Raw genomic sequence first — 17806 nt, 5'->3', positions numbered from 1 at the left:
TGACTTATCTGGGACATTTAAAAGAAGTATTTATTTTTGGCTGTGCTGGGTCTTCATTGCTGAGCAGGCTTTTCTCTAGTTGCAGCGAGCCGAGGCTACTCTCTAGTTGGAGAGCATGGGCTTCTCATTGCGGTAACTTCTCTTGCTGAGAATGGGCTCTAGGGTGTGTGGGCTTCAGTACTGGTGGTTCCTGATACTCTAGAGTATAGGCTGAGTAGCTGTGGTACACGGGCTTAGTTGCTTTGTGGCATGTGAGATCTTCCCGGATCAGTGATCGGACCCATGTCTTCTGCCTTGGCAGGTGGATTCTTTATAACTGAGCCCCTGGGCATTTAACTTGCTCTTAGAGACAAACTTTTGGTACAGTTGTGATTGACTCTCTAAAGTGACTTGTGAATGTTTTCTCTCCCTCCCTTGGCAACAAATAATGAACTATTTTAAAATAGGTAATAGTAGAGAGATTAAAAATAGGGATTTGGCAAGTTCAAAAACAGATTTAAGGACCCTTGAAGAGTCACTGCTTCTAGATAAAACTGTTGTGTCATGGGATTGTTTTGGTCTAAGGGGATCAATCTGAGGTGGATTTGGCGTCCTTTGGTCCAGTGGGGGTTTCAGGCAGGCAGTGTGATGTGGGAGGAGGGGTGCTGGCCCAAATGTCCATACCTATGCATTCTTGCCTGTGTCTGCAACCAGCCTGTTCAGAGGATAGGGTGGGTGGGTGGGGGGGTTCATCTTTCTGGGTTCTGTTTCCTTCTTCATAAAAGGAGAGGCAGTTTTCTCATCCACAGTTTCTGATTTAGGCCTATTTTCCTCCACTTGATTTGGCTGTTGGGTTAGTGAAAAATTTGAATGCCTGTACTGCACATAATGTAAAAAATCAGGTTCCATTTAAGATGTGTAAGCTAAAAAACATGGAGCTTCAGAATAAACCAAGACCTTCTCAAAACCATTCAGTAAGCCAGAGGCATTGATAAAGTAATACCTCAGAGAAAGGATTATAGTGAATGAAAGAAAGGGTAGGATATTTTTATTTCTGTGTCACGGAAATTATGTACCTTTGATAGAGGGAATAGTATGACTAAAACAAATGAACAAAACCATAATGGAAGGAAAATCACATATGACACAGTATTGATATGCCAGGCTTTATTGTATCCTGATTTTATTTGTATATATACACACATTTCAGTTCAGTTCAGTCACTCAGTTGTGTCCAACTCTTTGCGACCCCATGGACTGCAGCACACCAGGCTTCCCTGTCCATCACCAACTCCTGGAACTTGCTCAAACTCATGTCCATTGAGTTGATGATGCCATCCAACCATCTTATCCTCTGTCGTCCCCTTCTCCTCCTGCCTTCAGTCTTTCCCAACATCAGGGTCTTTTCCAATGAGTCAGTTCTTCACATCAGGTGGTCAAAGTATTGGAGTTTCAGCTTAAGCATCAGTCCATCCAATGAATATTCAGGACTGATTTCCTTTAGGATGGACTGGTTTGATCTATATTGTATATATATGCATTTGTTAAAAAAAAGTGACCCATTAATAGGTCATGTAATTTAGTGGGTTGTAGCCAACATTACAAAAATAATGCGTCACACATAGTTCATGTGAAACTTGCTATATATGTGCATAGTGCACACACACACATGGTTGTGCTAGATCACAGTATAAAATGTACTTCTACCTGGGTCGTGGTCATTGATGGGAGGGGTACTCAGTACGGATTAAGATGCTTCCTTGAGTTGTACTCAGTTTTGAATTGGTCTGAATTTTAAGGTTTCCCCCCGCCCCATCTTTTTTCTTGTGTGTGCTAGTCACTTAGTCGTGTCAGACCGTTTGCGACTCCATGGACTGTAGCCCGCCAGGCTCCTCTGTCCATAGAATTCTCCAGGCAAGAATACTGGAGTGGTTTGCCATTCCGTTTTTCCAGGGGATCTTCCTGACCCAGGGATCAAACCTCGGTCTCCTGCATTGGAGGCAGATTCTTTACCATCTGAGCCACAGGGATACTCTTTTTTTCTTAGATTGGTTAAAAAACAAAAAACAAAAATCGAGGACTTCCCTGGTGGTCCAGTGGTTCAGACTTCACACTTCCAGTGCAGGGGGTGCTTTGATCCCTGTTAGGAAACGGAGATCCCACATGCTGTGCTGCCTGGCCAAGTACAAGAAAAGCGTTCCAAAAATCGTTTGGGTTAGTTGTTGCTCTGAATAGTTTATCCTGAAAGTGGGTGGGGTGGGGGTCACGGGCGGAAACCTCAGGACAGGGGGCTTTTGGTGTGCTGGGCGCCATCTCGTGGCCTTTAGGTTACAGTGCAACGTAACTCCCTTTGATAGAGAACTTGCGAATCGTTTTCCTGATGTCCTGGCTGAGCTGTACAAATTGCCAGCGCTTGAAGTTAAACCCGTCTGAAGATTCAGTTCTTACCTTCGTTTATCCTTGGCCTCACACTCGACCCGTAACTCTAGCCAGTCATGAGAGAGGATGATCATGAGACCAGTCAGCGCTTAGTCTCTCGAGGTTGGGTCACATGTACTGCCTTTTTAAATAAGGACAGTATACTGGCAGTGGATTCTGCTTTCAGTGGAGGAAGAGGAAATGGGCTTACACTTCCCCTCCTCTGTGATGCCTTCTCTCATCCCTATCTTCCCTGTTGTTGTTCATGCCGGCCTTGGAGCCAACACAAGTGTCAGCATTTTTAGTATTTATTCTGCTTTTTCACTGATTCACTGATTTATTCACCGATTGATTTTTTACATGCTTATTTGGGAAACTGGGCTTCTTGATGGAAGGGATTGTGCCGTATCTTTTTATTCGTATTACCTAGCAAAGTACCTTGCACGTATGCAGGTCATAATTTCCATGTGAATGAATATGCATGATTTCGGTGAATTTGGATATTTGACTTGGCTTTTTAATTTGTTAATTTAAAAAAGTATAAGCTTAAGCCTAATTTATAATTAAAATTTATAATTAAATTAAAAAATTATAAGCTTAAATTATGGTGAATCTTTAAAAAAAGTTTTTTAAGGAATTTACCTAAGTGTACAATATTATGCACAAATTATGTTAACAGTGGAACTCTTAGAAGTTGCTTTGCAGTATTTTAAAGACAATATTCAAAAGCAAGGTTAGAAAATGTCTGATCTTTCTATAGAAAGTTGGGTACAGTATGTAACTGCAGTAAACCCACTGCCCATTTGTAAGTTGTGGAACCTAAAATGTATGGAAATATTTGATGTTTTCAGCAAAAGAAAATATGGTCCAAATTAAATTTTCCAGAGATATGTAAAAAAAAAAAAGGTTGCTTTGCTATCTTGGACTAAATACACAGTAGTATACTATACTGCTATGATAAATATTTTATTTCCTTTTAAAGGCTAAGTAAAAAATTTAATGATTTTATAGAAGTGTGTATGTATATATATGCACATGTGTATGTATATGTATGTATACACACAAACATATTTATACACCCCCACCACCACTGGCATGGAGACGAGACCTTTATGGAGCTATTTGCCTGCAGTATATGTTTCTTCACATTCATGTTAATACCTCTATTCAGATATATTTTAGTGACATAATTCATAGGTAACAAAATACAAGAATGTATTCCATAACATCACATGGGGAGGGTAAGGTACAAAAATATCATTAATAAAATAGTGGTTAATATATTTAAGAACAAAATATAGAAACTGGAAGTCTCCTGACAGATGCAAAGTTTTACTATGTTGGATTAGATGTATCCTTGGATATGGAAGAAATGATGGGAATGAGGAATGATTCCTTGCATGAGCTTCTGGGGACTAAGAAATTCCTGAAAGGGCAGGCCACCATGAGCACTTCAGAGGTCAGAACACTGGCTAGGCTCAACTGGGGAATAGCCAACAGAAGATCAGAGATTTGAGGGAGAAGCAGGGAATTACAGTTGTTATTCATAAATATATATATACATATATATATATGTTGTTCATATATGTGGTATATGAAAACAGTGCAAGTGTTAATTGCTCAGTCGTGTCTGACTCTTTTGAGACCTCCACGGACTGTAGCCTGCCAGGTTCCTCGGTCCATGGAATCCTCCAGGCAAGAAGACTGGAGTGGGTAGCCATTCCCTTCTTCAGGGCATCTTCCCAAGCCAGGGATCAAACCTGGGTCTCCCGCGCTGCAGGTGGATTCTTGACCACCGCGCCACCTGGGAAGCCCTATGTGACGTCTGTGCCTGCCTGTGTGCTAAGTTACTTCAGTCGTGTCTCTTTGTGACTCCATGGACTGGGGCCCACCAGGTTCCTCGGTCTGTGGGATCCTACAGGCAAGAATGCTGGAGTGGGTTGCCATGCCCTTTTCCAGGGGATCTTTCTGACTCAGGGATTGAACCTGCATCTCCTGCATTGGCTGGTGGGTTCTTTACCACTAGTGCAATCTGGGAAGCCTACATGGTGTACGTATGTATGTGTGTGTATATGTGTGTATACACATACATACACAGAAAAGACTTTGCCTAGTGCTTCATAGAAACTTTGGGCTACCTCTTGACCTATTATTTTGGATAATCTTCTACTGTCGTGGCATGGTCTATCCTCCTGCCGCATAGGCAGCTAAACTATTACTGGTCTCCTTTCCTTAATCTGTTGGCAACTGTCCCTAGAGAATGGTTTCTCAGCCTTGCTACTATTGACACCTTGGACCAGATAGTGTCCTGTGCGCTGTAGGATGCGTAGCAGCATCCTTGAGTCTACCCACTAGATGCCAGTAGCACTCTGACAGTTGACAACCAAATACATCCCCAGACGTCAGTCTGCTCTGGGAGACTGTGCCCAGTTGAGAACCACTAGCTGTAGACTGTGAAGTTGCATGTTTGGGAATAGGTCTCCTGTGCTTCCCTTATTATAATAGTAAATTGTCCACCCAAGAGGAATGATGGATTGCCCTGCCTTTTCCATCTCTACACAAACTGCAGGCCCACTGACACATCTGGGCTTTGTGAACGGTGTTTAACATGTATTAGGGGTTATGTTTTCTAAAAAGTTGTGACACTTGTAAATCAACCATAGTTCAAATCACATACTTAACATATAGATCAACTCCTTATGATAGGCTAAATATAGAAAATAATTTCCAGTTTCTATTACAGAAATTTCCACTTTCTATTAAAAAAAAAACAAATACAAGCAGAGAGTCAGTGTACACATATATCCTTTAGGTATAGAAACAGCTTCATTCATGTATAATTTTAATTTGAAGACCCAGATACAATATTCTTTAAATAACAATGGCCCCTAAAACTTACTATAAAAAAGTAAACAAGTGAAGAAATATAATTTTAAACTCTGCCCCTTGCTTGAGAGGTTGGAGGAACCCAAAAAAAAGCTAAAAAAAAAAAAAGCCATTGCCATATTCAGGTGATGAAGTAGCACTGGAGTTCAGCTTTATATGTGGTCATTTGTGAATAGCTGGTTACATTATATTTAGAGATTCAACTTTTGTTAAACTATATGTCTTTTTTTGTTTTTGGCCATGCTGTGCAGCTTGCAGGATGTCAGTTTCCCAACCAGGGATAGAACTTGGGCCATTGCAGGGAAAGGCTGGAATTCTAACCACCAGGGAACTCTCATGGTAAACTAAATACAAATATTTCTTACTTATAATTTTGGTACAAGCTGAAAATGTAAATTTAGATAAAAGAGAGAACCAAAGGGCTTTATGCTGGGTACAGAGCAGAGTCTGGGGTTCACTGTCTCTACCAGACGCAGTGGAAGCTGACTGTGCTCACAACCTGTTCTTTCCTGCTGCCCTCAGAGGTGAGCCACAGAGGAATGTAAAGAGCCCAGAAACTAGAAGTAGCCTGTCTGGGTTCAAAGACTGATTCTACCTTTGCAAGCTGTTTCCTCATCTATGAAATAAAAAACTCAAAAAAGAGTTACTGTGAGAGTTAAGTGAAAAAAAAAATGCACCTAAACTCCTAACAATGCCTGGCACATGGCATGTACTCCATAAATGTCAGTTAGTACTCTTGTTACTAGTTTGAGTCAATCTGACATTTCCTGTTTTGGAAAGATAGAGAATAATTGCCTATCTTTTGGCATCAGTGTCTAATGACACTAAGTATCTGGCTCCTGACATGGATTTTTGTATTATTTGAGAAACTACTACTGTAACACAGTGTGGTAATACACAGTGAGTTTTATTGAGAAGTTTCAAGCACTGTGACCTGAGGAAGTATTTTCAGTTCATTTTATCGAAATACTTCAGTTTTCCGGCTGGATCTGGGATTATCTGTTGAAGAAAAGAAGACAATGTACATCATCAGTAGTCTGATAATAGTTGCCCATCTCTTGGGTCAAGATTATTTTCCTGTACCAAATTATATATATTTAGGGAAAACTGGATTTGTCCTACCTGCTAATTTTAATCTCAGCTATTTTAGAAGGCAGGTGATCTGCTAGTGAATTAACATCTGTACTTAAACACTCCCAAACTTACTTATAACTCTTCTCTTGGCCACCAGGCTTGCATGGCATCTTCAGGTTTGATCTAATTAAATCAAACACATTAAGGGAGCATGGCTACAGATGTTAATGCATTTGTAAAATAATCTGCTAATGAAGTGATGGTATGCTACAACCTGAAAAGGGGGCAGAGAGCTCAAATGGATTTTTTGGCAGTCTAGGGTATAACCTTTTCATCTCAAACTGCAAAGTAAAAGAAACACCCTATATAGCCTCCCTAGATGAAAGAATGTGTTTCAGTCTCATTTTCCTTCATATGACAAGGAGAGAATCATTAGCTTCATTGTCAGTTAAGCCAGATTTTCTCTAAAGCTTTTAATATATACACTGAAAAATTTTTCTTGTGACCGTTCTCTTTGTCCTGAATTTATTTGAACAAGTCTCCACCGCTTCCCTCCTCCTGCTTTTTAAATGATATAATTCTCTGAATACTTGGCTTTAAAATCCAGAGCATCAAGTCCCATATTCTACTTTCCCAGTTTCAGCTACTCTCCCTACAGTCCAAAGAATGCCTGTACTTCTTTTAGGAGTTCTGCCTAGCAATGTTTACTTCATTTACAAAATCAAGGCAGGTCTGTTACAAACAGAGCTTATCCTAGGGTTGGCTGCTGCTTTTTGGCCCCAGCCATCCCCTTAACAGGAAGATGAACTTGACTTACTGTTTCACTACCAGGTTTCCAACCAGCAGGGCAGACTGAAAGGAACAAAAATTGGCAAAAGACAATTTAGAAACTGTTCAATTCTCTCTAGCAACTCTCAGCTTTTCTTTTTCCAAATGATACTGAAAATAGAACCTATATTAATGAGAACATTTCTAGGCCACCTAACACTTGACTTCTGTTAGCTTACTGGCTTGCAACAAGAAATTTTAGTCCTGGAGCTTATCAGCAGATAGCTGTTTTTCAGTTTTCTCAGTCATGTTTAGTTACATTTATAACAGAAGAAATCAAATTGAGTGTTCCTTTAGTAAAGTTGGAAAGTTTGGGAATCTGGTGAATTGAAAGATCTGGGTACAGCAAAATTCCTCAAATGTACATTCCCTTAAGCTTATCTTCTGTGCCCTGCAGTATTTGGTCCTGATGCCATGGTTCACTGTTTGTTTTAGCACCCTGACCCAGGCACTAAGTTATACTTTTGAAAGGAATATATAACATATGTTCTATTTTAAGAAGAATCTGATGTTTACCATTTGGCTACTGCAAAAACTTGGAGTGAAAGGGTGAACTAATAGATTACTAGTGTGTTACTGAATAACCTCAAAGATTTCTGAATTACCTTGAAGAAAAAAGCTAAATTAAATAATGTAAAACATGCAAATAAAACCTACATTACTAGATATGGCCAGATTGGTTGGCACATTTTAAGTTAATAGAAACATAATGGGAAAAATTACAGTAGCAGAAACTTTTCTCTGAGATATCCAAAAGGGCTACGAAAATAATATTTTTTCTATCCTATTCAGTAGGTAGAATATATTAGTGACATTTTGTTAAAAGCACTTTCATATTAATAATTAAAATTTGATTTGCTTAAAAGATCTAATAATTTGAAAATAATTGGAAGACTCTGGAACCATGAAAATTACTTTTAAGGTAAGAAACCATATTATGCTACTATCTCTCAAACTAAAAAATCCAAAGGCTATAAAAGAAGGAAAGGGCACCTTCTCCATGTCTGTCAGTGTACTGGAATGCCTGAACCAAACGTAGTGTCTCATCCACGGATCTACCCACGGGAAGGTCATTCAGAGTAATCTGTCTTAGGATTCCCTTGTCATCAATAATGAAGAGACCTCTGTAAAACAGAAGAATGGGAAAGATGAGGACATTTGTTCTCAGTTAAGACAAATATTAGTTACTTTGAATCCCTGTACCGCTCAAACAGAAAGATGTTATGCAGAACCAAAAACATAACTACCTACCTACTTGACTGGTATGTGCATGCACACACCCCTATACCCACACCTATCTACTGTGTATTTTGGGATTATCACTGTTAAATAGTAGCATTAAAATTTTGTTTTTGTCTTTGAAATGTACTGTAGTATTATCAGTTGAATCTTCATGTGTACTAGATTTGGGACTGTACTATAAATGATGAAACTGCATAGCAAAGCCTTATTCTACAATACTTAAAATTTTTTTTTGAATGAGTAACTCAACCTCTGAACCTACTAGGGCTCAGTCTCCTTAGACCAGATCAACTTGGTCAAACTTAGGTAAAATTGTTAATTACTATTCATATTTGTGTTCTTTCACATACTACTTTCACAATTGAAAATCCTCATAAAAGGTGATCAAGTCTGTTTTGAAGTAAGCGAGCCTGACTGGAAATTTTGACCTTGCCTCTGTAACACTCATCATAGCCATATACTCCACATAAAAACAAAAGCTGCCTGTTTTTTGGTAGCAAACTGTAGCTTTTGTTTTCTCTTTTGATTTTGTGAACTGCTTCTTTGGTAGACTATGAGACTAAGACATTTGCTGTGCTTGCTAATATTAGATAATTTACTTGGTTAATGTTCAAATAATTCTCAATTTGAAAAGTGCCTCAGTCTTTAGTGGCATATTTATTCTTTGGGAGTTAATAATAATCGCTAGGCAGAAACCATTATGGACTTGACAAGTACAAAACAAAAAGAAAATTGGCAGGGATACATTGATTCAATATGGATGAACCTTGAAAATATTACAGTAAGTGAAAAGAGGCTAGTAATAAAAGAGCAGATACTGTAGGATTCCATCTATATGAAATGTCCAGAATAGGCCACTATTAAGACATAAAGTAGATTAGTGGTTGTGTAGGGCTAGGGGAGGGGGACTGGGTGAAATGGGGAGTAACTGCTAATGGGTATGGGATTTCTTTTTGGAGCAATGAAAATGTTCTAACATGGATTGTGGTGATGGTTGTACAACTGTGAAATACTAAAAATTACTAAATTGTATGCTTTAAATGGGTGAGTTGTATCGTATGTGAATTTTATCTCAATAAAGCTGTTCTAAAAAACCACAAGATTATAAAATACTGACACCTTTACATAAAACATTAAAAGAACTATTAGCACTACAAAGCAAATCAATATGATTATAAGAAAATTACAAGTATTTCAAGCTGAAGCTGCCCTTGTTTCTAAGAATTCTATCAGCAGTTATTAGCTCAAGTAACTCAATGAGAGCTGTTAATAAAATATATCCTTAATTTTTCCTACTCCAGAGGCACAGGTTTGCTAAATACTATGATACTTGTATTTAGAAAAACTATTACTCGAGTCAGTTTGGAAAAGAGAAAGAAATGGACAGAAAGTTTGGGGACCTGGGTTCATGTCTGGGTTCTGCAATTAACTATAGTCACTTTGGCTAAGTTCTTGGAATGCTGAATCCGTTTTTATGTAAAATGACAGGGTTGAAGGCCTCTAGAATTTTCCAGTTCTAACAGTCTTTGACACTCACATAGTTTCAGTCAGGACTCACCAATTATTTTTAATGGTATCTACAACATTTTTGCAAGTAGAACAAATATTTCTTGATCAAACCTTGTATCTTCTAATTCCATTTCAAGTAGGATTACAAATATATTTGTATTTGTCATCATGTACAACTACTGAAAGGTACCTAAGAGTGTGGCCTGAGTCTTCCAGATACACGCCATAGTCCTTTGAGATCTGATGGTTCAAATCTGCAAGAAGTGGAATCCTTATTGACCCAAGTCCTCCTTGTCTTCGAGGAGTATTAATCCTGTTAACAGAAAATGTACCTTTCAGGGTTAAGTAAACAGCATATATTAAAATAGTCCACACTCCTTGCATATGCACACAAACATGTGCATGGCATCTCTTGTCATTTTAAATTTTGTGCAATTAGGTGGAACATCTTTTCATGATTAATGAACTAAAAATTATTTAATCATTGCTAAGAAAATAAATATAAAAAAATTTTATTTCTCCAGATTAAGGTTATCCACTTTATCATAATAATCATAGAATTCAGTGGTTTTTGCTGTGGATATTACATCTTTTAAACAAATAATTATTTGGTACAGACAATTTTTTAAATCTTTATTGAATTTGTTACAATATTGTTTCTGTTGTTTATGTTTTGGGTTTTTGGCTGTGAGGCATGTGGAGTCTTAGCTCCCTGATCAGCGAATGAACTGGTACCTGCTGCACTGGAAGGTGAATTCTTCACCACTGGACTGCCAGGGAAGTCCCTGTATCTTTTGAATTTAACTTTTCCCAAAATTTGAAATGTTCTATAAAATCTTTAAACATTTTTACTTTACTTTCATTGAACTAGCAGCTCTCAGATAAATTTATTCCTGAACTGTCTGATAAATAATTATATTCCTGTCATGTTAAGAGTTGTCTGCCCATAATTTAAGAGTATGTCTATTCGTTCCCTATAAATGTTAAGTTTAAGATACTGACCAGGCCAAATGGGTGAACTGTGAATCAACAGAGCAGGCTACCACTTCAGTGTTGATTGATCTGAATTCGTCAATTCTATCACCAAAGGCGATGATTTCAGTTGGACACACAAAAGTGCTGGAAAAAAAAAGTCATTATTCTCAAAAAACACACATCCTTAGTTTCAAATGATTTTGTTTTTATAAACACTTTAGTATATAAAAATGTACATTAAGAACAATTTTATATATGAACCTTCTCAAGATGGAGGAGTCTAAAAAATGGTCACTGGATCAAATATCATTTAATTTAAAAATATAGAGTCCTCAATTATGTCTTGATAAACTTTATATTGGTGCATACAAACTGAATGTTACCTTGTATGTATGTGTAAGTATACAGGGCAGCAATGAAAAATGGACTTCCTGCTGTGTGTCATGGTCAAGAAGGTTTGAAAAACATAGACTTAGGGGGACAGGTTCCTACCACAGTCCAATATAGGCTTTTCAAATGTTTCAGTTGTTCGAGTGGAGGACTGCCACATGCAAGAAGACAGTTCTAATCCAGATTATGTCCTTGGAAATCTGGCCTATAAAATGAACTTTTAATATTTTCCAAAAGGTAAGAATGATTGGCCCTTGTCCTCCTTTCTGTTATCCCAAGAAATGTTACCTAGAGATATACTGTGTGTTAGTTGCTCAGTCATGTCCGACTCTTTGTGACCCCATGGATTGTAGCCCACCAGGCTCTTCTGTGCGTGGGATTCTCTAGGCAAGAATACTGGAGTGGGTTGCCACTTCCTTCTCTTACTGGCCCAACATAAAAGTTTTGGCAGAAACCTGAAGGGTTACAATTCTGATTTTCTTCCTTCTAGACTGTGGCAAATGTCCCAGGATTCTTCTTTCTCTAACCAGGTCCAGTTTGGCTGGCTTTACATGCAAACAGCAGAAACTCTCTTAGCTCCTTGCTCCAGAAGACCATTGCTAACATCATGCTTTAATAAGATAGGTCTTATTCATTGGGGAGTTTTAAATAATACTGGAGAAATAGCTTATTTGTGTGCTATGTTAGGCTAATTTCAAAATTCAGGTTTAGCATCATATATATTTAATATGTGTGCTGCCTTTTGGTTTTACAGCAACATGAATTTAGAAGGCCTATCATTTTATATATATTAAAATGTCTACTTCAGGTTTCTATTAGAAGTTAAGTTATAGTACACATTTTAGTTAGTCAAGCCATAGTACAAATTGATTAGAATCTAGAAGGAAGTTCTTACTAATTTAAAAGATTACATATTATGCAGATTCATGGTTTGTTTCAGTCTCAATGTACACATTTTTATGAGAATTCTATTTGGATTAGAGTAGGAGTCAGCAAACGTCAGCCCACAGGCCAAAATCTAGTGTATCTTGTTTTTTTAAAATAAACTTTCAATGGCGTACAAGACCCCTTTATTATTGTCTGTGGCTATTTTATGCTATAATGGCAAAGTTGAGTAGTTGCAATGAAGATCACTTCAAGACTAAAATTTTTACTATCTGGCCCTGTACAGAAGAAGTTTGCTGCCCCCAGTCTATAGACATAAAGATATGAGCTTAAGTATATCCTCCCTACAAATTTAAAATATATTTACATAGTTCTAGATTACTCCTAATGGAGAAAGGAACTTAGTATACAGTGGCACAGACAGAATAATCTATTTACTTTTTATAACCAAAAAACATATTCAAACAGAAAAGATCAAAGTTGGGATAACTTTCTTTGGTATCTTTGCATTTTCATGGAATTTGAAAAATTCAAAATTAAATCCTCAGTGTGACTAAAACTCCAAGAATCTTTACTTTGAGTCAACTTTCTACCTATAAAAGTGCTGTCAGAATTAAAGAGAACCCCCTCCATAATCATACTTTATGTTAATAGGTGTTATTCCTTAAACATATCCAATATTTTCAGGAAAATGTTCAAATCACAGGAAAGTAACATGCAGCAAAGAACAAAAATAATAAAACCAAAGTTAAGTGCTATCACCAGAGAAAAAGCCTTATAAATATTCACGTTAACAGAGAAACAGATTTGTGGTCTAAGTCTTGCTATTTAAATGCTTTCTAAAATATTCTCAGTCCATTTCCTTGCCTTAGTAAGTAGAGTTTAATGAATATAACTGTGGTTTTTGTCTAATGACTACGTTAACACAATCATATATATATAAGTATACAACATTGGGGTCAATGGGTTATGATTCTGAAATATATTCAAGATGTTACTTTCTTGAAAAAAACTCATCTCAGGTTGCCCTTTATGAACAAGTGCTAAGAAATTTCTAACTATATGATGCTCCTGAGCAAAGATGAATAATGACTGAGGTATTACTAGCTGCTATGATATGGATTACTTACAAATCAAGTGGGTAGAAGAAAAAAACCAGGTACTTCCCACGATAATCAGTTAACTTGAGCTCCTTAAATTCTCCATTTATCACAGCTGTTCCTTCCCAATAAGGTGCTGGCTTGGAAACTAAAAAAGAAAAATATATGATGTTCTTAAACGATGAGAAGGTTGGTGGGATGACAGAAGGACATCTTTAGGACATCACTAAAAACCAAGGCTTCGGAGGGAATCTTTGGACCTCTTTTAGCAGTCTGGTGATGCAGATGGACTTCTGCAGTTTTATTGAATGCGTAAAATATTTAGAATATTTAGAATTTCAAAGGAAATATATTACATTGAAGTGCAATCATCAAAACTATAAAAAAACTGGTGATATATTAATATTTGTGTCCTTTTTCTTAACACGTTAAAGCTCTGAGACTTGGCAGTGATCTAGTAACTATTCAAGATTGTAATGAGTGTAAATGATGTTTCAGGATACCTGCAGCATCCATAATAATGGTATGAAATATATGTGATTCTACTTGGCGACAACGAGTACTACTGAGGCTAAGGTGGTTTGCTGCTGATGTTCATAATGGAAAGAACTGCTATATTTCAGCTGGAGATCAGTGAAAATAAAGATTCTTTTTCCTATTCATGCTCACAGACCCCCTACATTCTATCCCTGCACTAAACCCTACAGGATACTTCGCTATAGTTCCTCCAAGTTAATCAGCTTCCCACATTTCAAACAGTTAGATTTTCCGTTCTCTAATGGCAGTCTTCCAGATGTATTAATTTAAGTGTTTGTCCAGTTTCTTGAATATACACAGAGGACCTGCTGCTACATTTAAGGAATAGGAAATCTGCAAATATGTCAGGACAGAAGTGTAAAATCCTAGACCATAGGATTATTTTCCAGGCTTTGAAAGAGGAGACCCTCTTGAACAAGTGACCTAATGGAAACTGAATAGTTCATGCTGCTCTCTTGTCAGTGTATGCTTGGAAGTCTAGCCAACATGCTCTGATAATAATGTACCTTGATATTCTGTTAACACATTTAGATAGCACTTAAAATTTCAGAACCATTACATACATTAATGTCAATACTTGCTTCCAAGTTTGACTAAGGTTCCTAGGAAGTAAGGGTTATAATAGAATTTATTATATTTTGTATACTAGCCAGCATTTTTGATAACTCTGAAAACAGAGAAACACTTAAGATTAATTTCTCTGTGGAGTTAATGTATAACAGGTGATTACTTATCTTGAGCCAGCAGCCTATCTCACAAAAGCATCCTGATCTGATTAGGTAAAGGCCAGGAGGGAGAATTAGATAGCAGAAGGATATGGAACTATATATGCTTTATATATATTACTTAAAAATATTACTCAAGTGTGAGGTTATAGTTGTAATAATGTGTTACAATGATAGTCCATAGTGATTTTAGCATATTGGGAAAACCAATAAAACAGAAAAATTTTGCTCTGAAAATTTTGATTTTTGGGATCTTTCTTTTTTACAGACACTGATGGAATGCTTTATTATCTTAACAAATTGGTAAAGGTTTGTTAAATGGTAACAGTGTTGGCGAGGTGGTAGAAAGGCATGCCTTCATATCCTTGACTGTACCTAGATATGGCTTTTCTTTTTCTTTTTTGGGAGGGAAATTTTGGGTTCTTGATTTACGAACTGCAGTGTTAGTTAAAAAAAACTGTCATCAGTTTATAGAGCAAAGAGAATTCAGTTTGCTAAGATCTATAAATGGAATTCCCAAAGGAACCATTCGCATGTCAGGATGGGGAACACATGTAAACCCATGGCTGATTCATGTGAATGTATGGCAAAACCACCACAATATTGTAATTAGCCTCCAATAAAAATAAAAATAAAAAATAATGTTCTTACAAACAAAACCCCAAAATTGTCCCAAATACAAATCATATAATTAACAAAGCAAAAGGAAAGCAGTATAAAGTATATTTAAATTCCCTTTCCCCATAACCCATCTGTTTAACTACTGTTAACATTTTGATGTCCTTCCTCCTAGTCTTTTTAAACACAAATTTGGATCTTGTTGCATCCCACTTGTGAAAAAAGTAAGCATTAGATCATGAATAATTATTCATGTTACTAAAAATATCTGAAAGTATGAACTTAATAGCTCCATAATATTCTGTTTTGAGTGAAGGTCCTTGTACCTGTAATTCTAGATGAGCCTACACATTAGAGAAATGTAGCAAATACCTAAAATTTGAAAAGGTCTGCTGGTAGAGGGAAGTCTTATTACTACCATTAGGTTCCATGAGCAGACTTGGATGGCATGTTATGGGAAATATATGTAATGCCAGTAAATGCCACTTTAACTGGCTGCCATATTTCAAAATATCTTCCGAGGCAAGTAAAAGCAATGAGACTTGGAAATATGATTTTGAAAGTGTAACACATACACACAAAAAAGAATGTGTAACACTAGCTTTTTAAAAAACAAAAACCTAAAGATAACTTGCAGTAGGAAAGAACTGCAGATGTTTAAGGAGGCAACAGTTTTTCTCATTTATCACTCCCACTCCATCCTAAGGCATATCAACATTCCATTTAACACTGGGGATGCATAACTGCGAAGCATTGCTTTTTTTCACTGAACATGGCCAAGGAACATGCTGTAACTGGACCACAAAAGCCAAATACACATCTTCAGAATGCCAGATGGTCAGTAGGAAAAGCAGGTTATTTAAAAGCAAGCAAGGGACGCTCTTTATCCTTTAGTCCCTACCCACTTCTTTTTGGCTGATCTTAACATCCAGATGCAGCAGGCCACAATTTTCTCAGTATCCACTTAGTCTGACGTGTCTTTTCTGAAAGTGGCCATTAGTTGTGTACACTGGACAGAAATGCAAATAATCAAAAGCCAAACTGGCAGGACACAAATTTGCCACGAGGTTTATCATCAACCCAAATGCATTACTTCTAACCTCCTTTTCCGCATTTCCCTACAAAGAGCCTCCAAGATACACCCTGTAACAAGCTCTTCATTTCTGAGAAACACAAAGGATGCCCATTAACTCTATAGGTCTCTGGGAAGGTGGCTTTTAACAGTTTTCTTTGTAAGATGCAACAACAAAATGAAACGTTTCCTCTCCTGAGCCAAACGTTGTTTAGCCACTTTTCTGTTTATCCAAACTTTCTGTGAATCGTTATTCAACTTTTCAGCGCATTATTCTCCGAAATCGTACTTGAAAACAGACGCGATGCGCTGCAGGCACTTCGCGATGTTTGAGGAAGTGTTCTAGTTTACACAACATCCTCTTCGCCTGCAAGCCCAGGACCAGGGCCACCCTCTCCCTCATCTGCGGCTTTTGGGGTAACCACTAATTCCTCCAAAATCTGATCAGTGGAACCCACCCCTTTCTTCACACCTCTGGAACCCCCTCCATCCCTCCACCCCCCCAGGAAAACCAAGCTCCCCCTTCGGGACCGGAGGTAGCCCAGGAGGTGCCGCCCAAGCCAGGCCCCCGGGTAGCCACCGTAACCAGGGTACATGTGTCCCCTGGCCCTCCCCACCTCCGGGTGCCACCGGTCATCCCGCCGTGGTGGGGCACCACCTACTTTTGGCTTTGCTGAGGTGCAGGGAGTGGTCGGCGACCGAAACCCGGGACACCTCTCCCGGGTACACTTGGCCACCCGCATAGAAGTGGCACTCCTCTTCGCGGGTTCGGGGCCTCTCCTCAGCCTCCAAGCCCCGCACAGCTTCGGCCCGCAGCAAAAACAGCAGCAGAGGCAGCAGCAGCAGCTTTCGGCTCCGGCCAGGGGCCAGAGTCATCGCGGGTAGCGGCGGGGGCGGTGCCTCCATGACCACGCGAGTGTAGTCGCACGTCCCTTGGCTCGAACGCTACTTCTCCCGCCGCCAGGCAGCTACAACCGCGCGCTCAACGCCCGTTCGAGCCCAAGCGCGGCCTCGCGAGACCAGCCCCGCCTCCTCACCCCCCCGCCCCTCCGCTCCCCCAGTCGCCCGCTTCCCGGGCTCTCCAGGAGCCGGCCCAGCCACGTGGTCGCTAGCCCCGCCCACTCATCCCCCTGCGTGGGTTTGCGCATGCGCCCTGGGGCAGGCCCAGGCAGGGCGCTTTGCCTAACTCTGAGAAGCGACAGCTGCCGTGACTGGTCTCACGCGCTTCCGCCCTCACACGTCTTCAGACATCCTTTTACGCTTGTCTCTTCCACAAAGCCTCACCACTGCACACCATTCCCCCCCGCCCCTCAAAAAGTGAAATTAACTTATCTCTGAATGGGTTGCACTTTATATTTCTAACAGGTACTGTTTTTTTCCTTGAAGTGATCTGCCAACAACGCCACGACTCCCCCCACCCCCGCCCCTAGTTGAAGCCCTTGTAAGTTTGTAAATCCTGGGAAAACTTGGAGAAGAAAGGCCTAACCATTTACTCTTCTCCAGCAGGCAAGGCAAACAGGCAGTTTGGTGACTTAAGCCTGCCTCAAAGGTGTCTTATTTTTTAACTT

At 38.9% G+C, this 17806-nt stretch overlaps 1 protein-coding gene across 2 annotated transcripts; it reads right to left on the bottom strand.

Annotated features, from left to right (window-relative positions):
* Window positions 1-6171: 6171 nt before the first annotated feature.
* Window positions 6172-17272, bottom strand: PRDX4 (peroxiredoxin 4). 2 transcript variants are annotated; one of them, XM_043459399.1, is made up of 8 exons: window positions 16901-17272; window positions 13317-13434; window positions 10939-11055; window positions 10127-10249; window positions 8179-8309; window positions 7175-7209; window positions 6490-6540; window positions 6172-6282 (listed from the first exon to the last, which is right to left on the bottom strand). In XM_043459399.1, exons 1-7 carry the CDS (start codon window positions 17142-17144, stop codon window positions 6490-6492), a joined length of 819 nt encoding a protein of 272 aa, XP_043315334.1. In that variant the 5' UTR covers window positions 17145-17272; the 3' UTR covers window positions 6172-6282. The 2 variants fall into 2 exon arrangements, with proteins under 2 accessions (XP_043315334.1, XP_043315332.1); XM_043459397.1 differs by lacking the exon at window positions 6490-6540 and having other exon boundaries at window positions 16901-17271.
* Window positions 17273-17806: the final 534 nt, after the last annotated feature.

The sequence above is a fragment of the Cervus canadensis genome, chromosome X, assembly GCF_019320065.1.
Source record: "Cervus canadensis isolate Bull #8, Minnesota chromosome X, ASM1932006v1, whole genome shotgun sequence".
Lineage (NCBI taxonomy): Eukaryota > Metazoa > Chordata > Mammalia > Artiodactyla > Cervidae > Cervus > Cervus canadensis.
The sequence above is the reverse complement of the archived record's forward strand: the minus strand, read 5'-3'. Positions and strand labels throughout refer to the sequence as shown.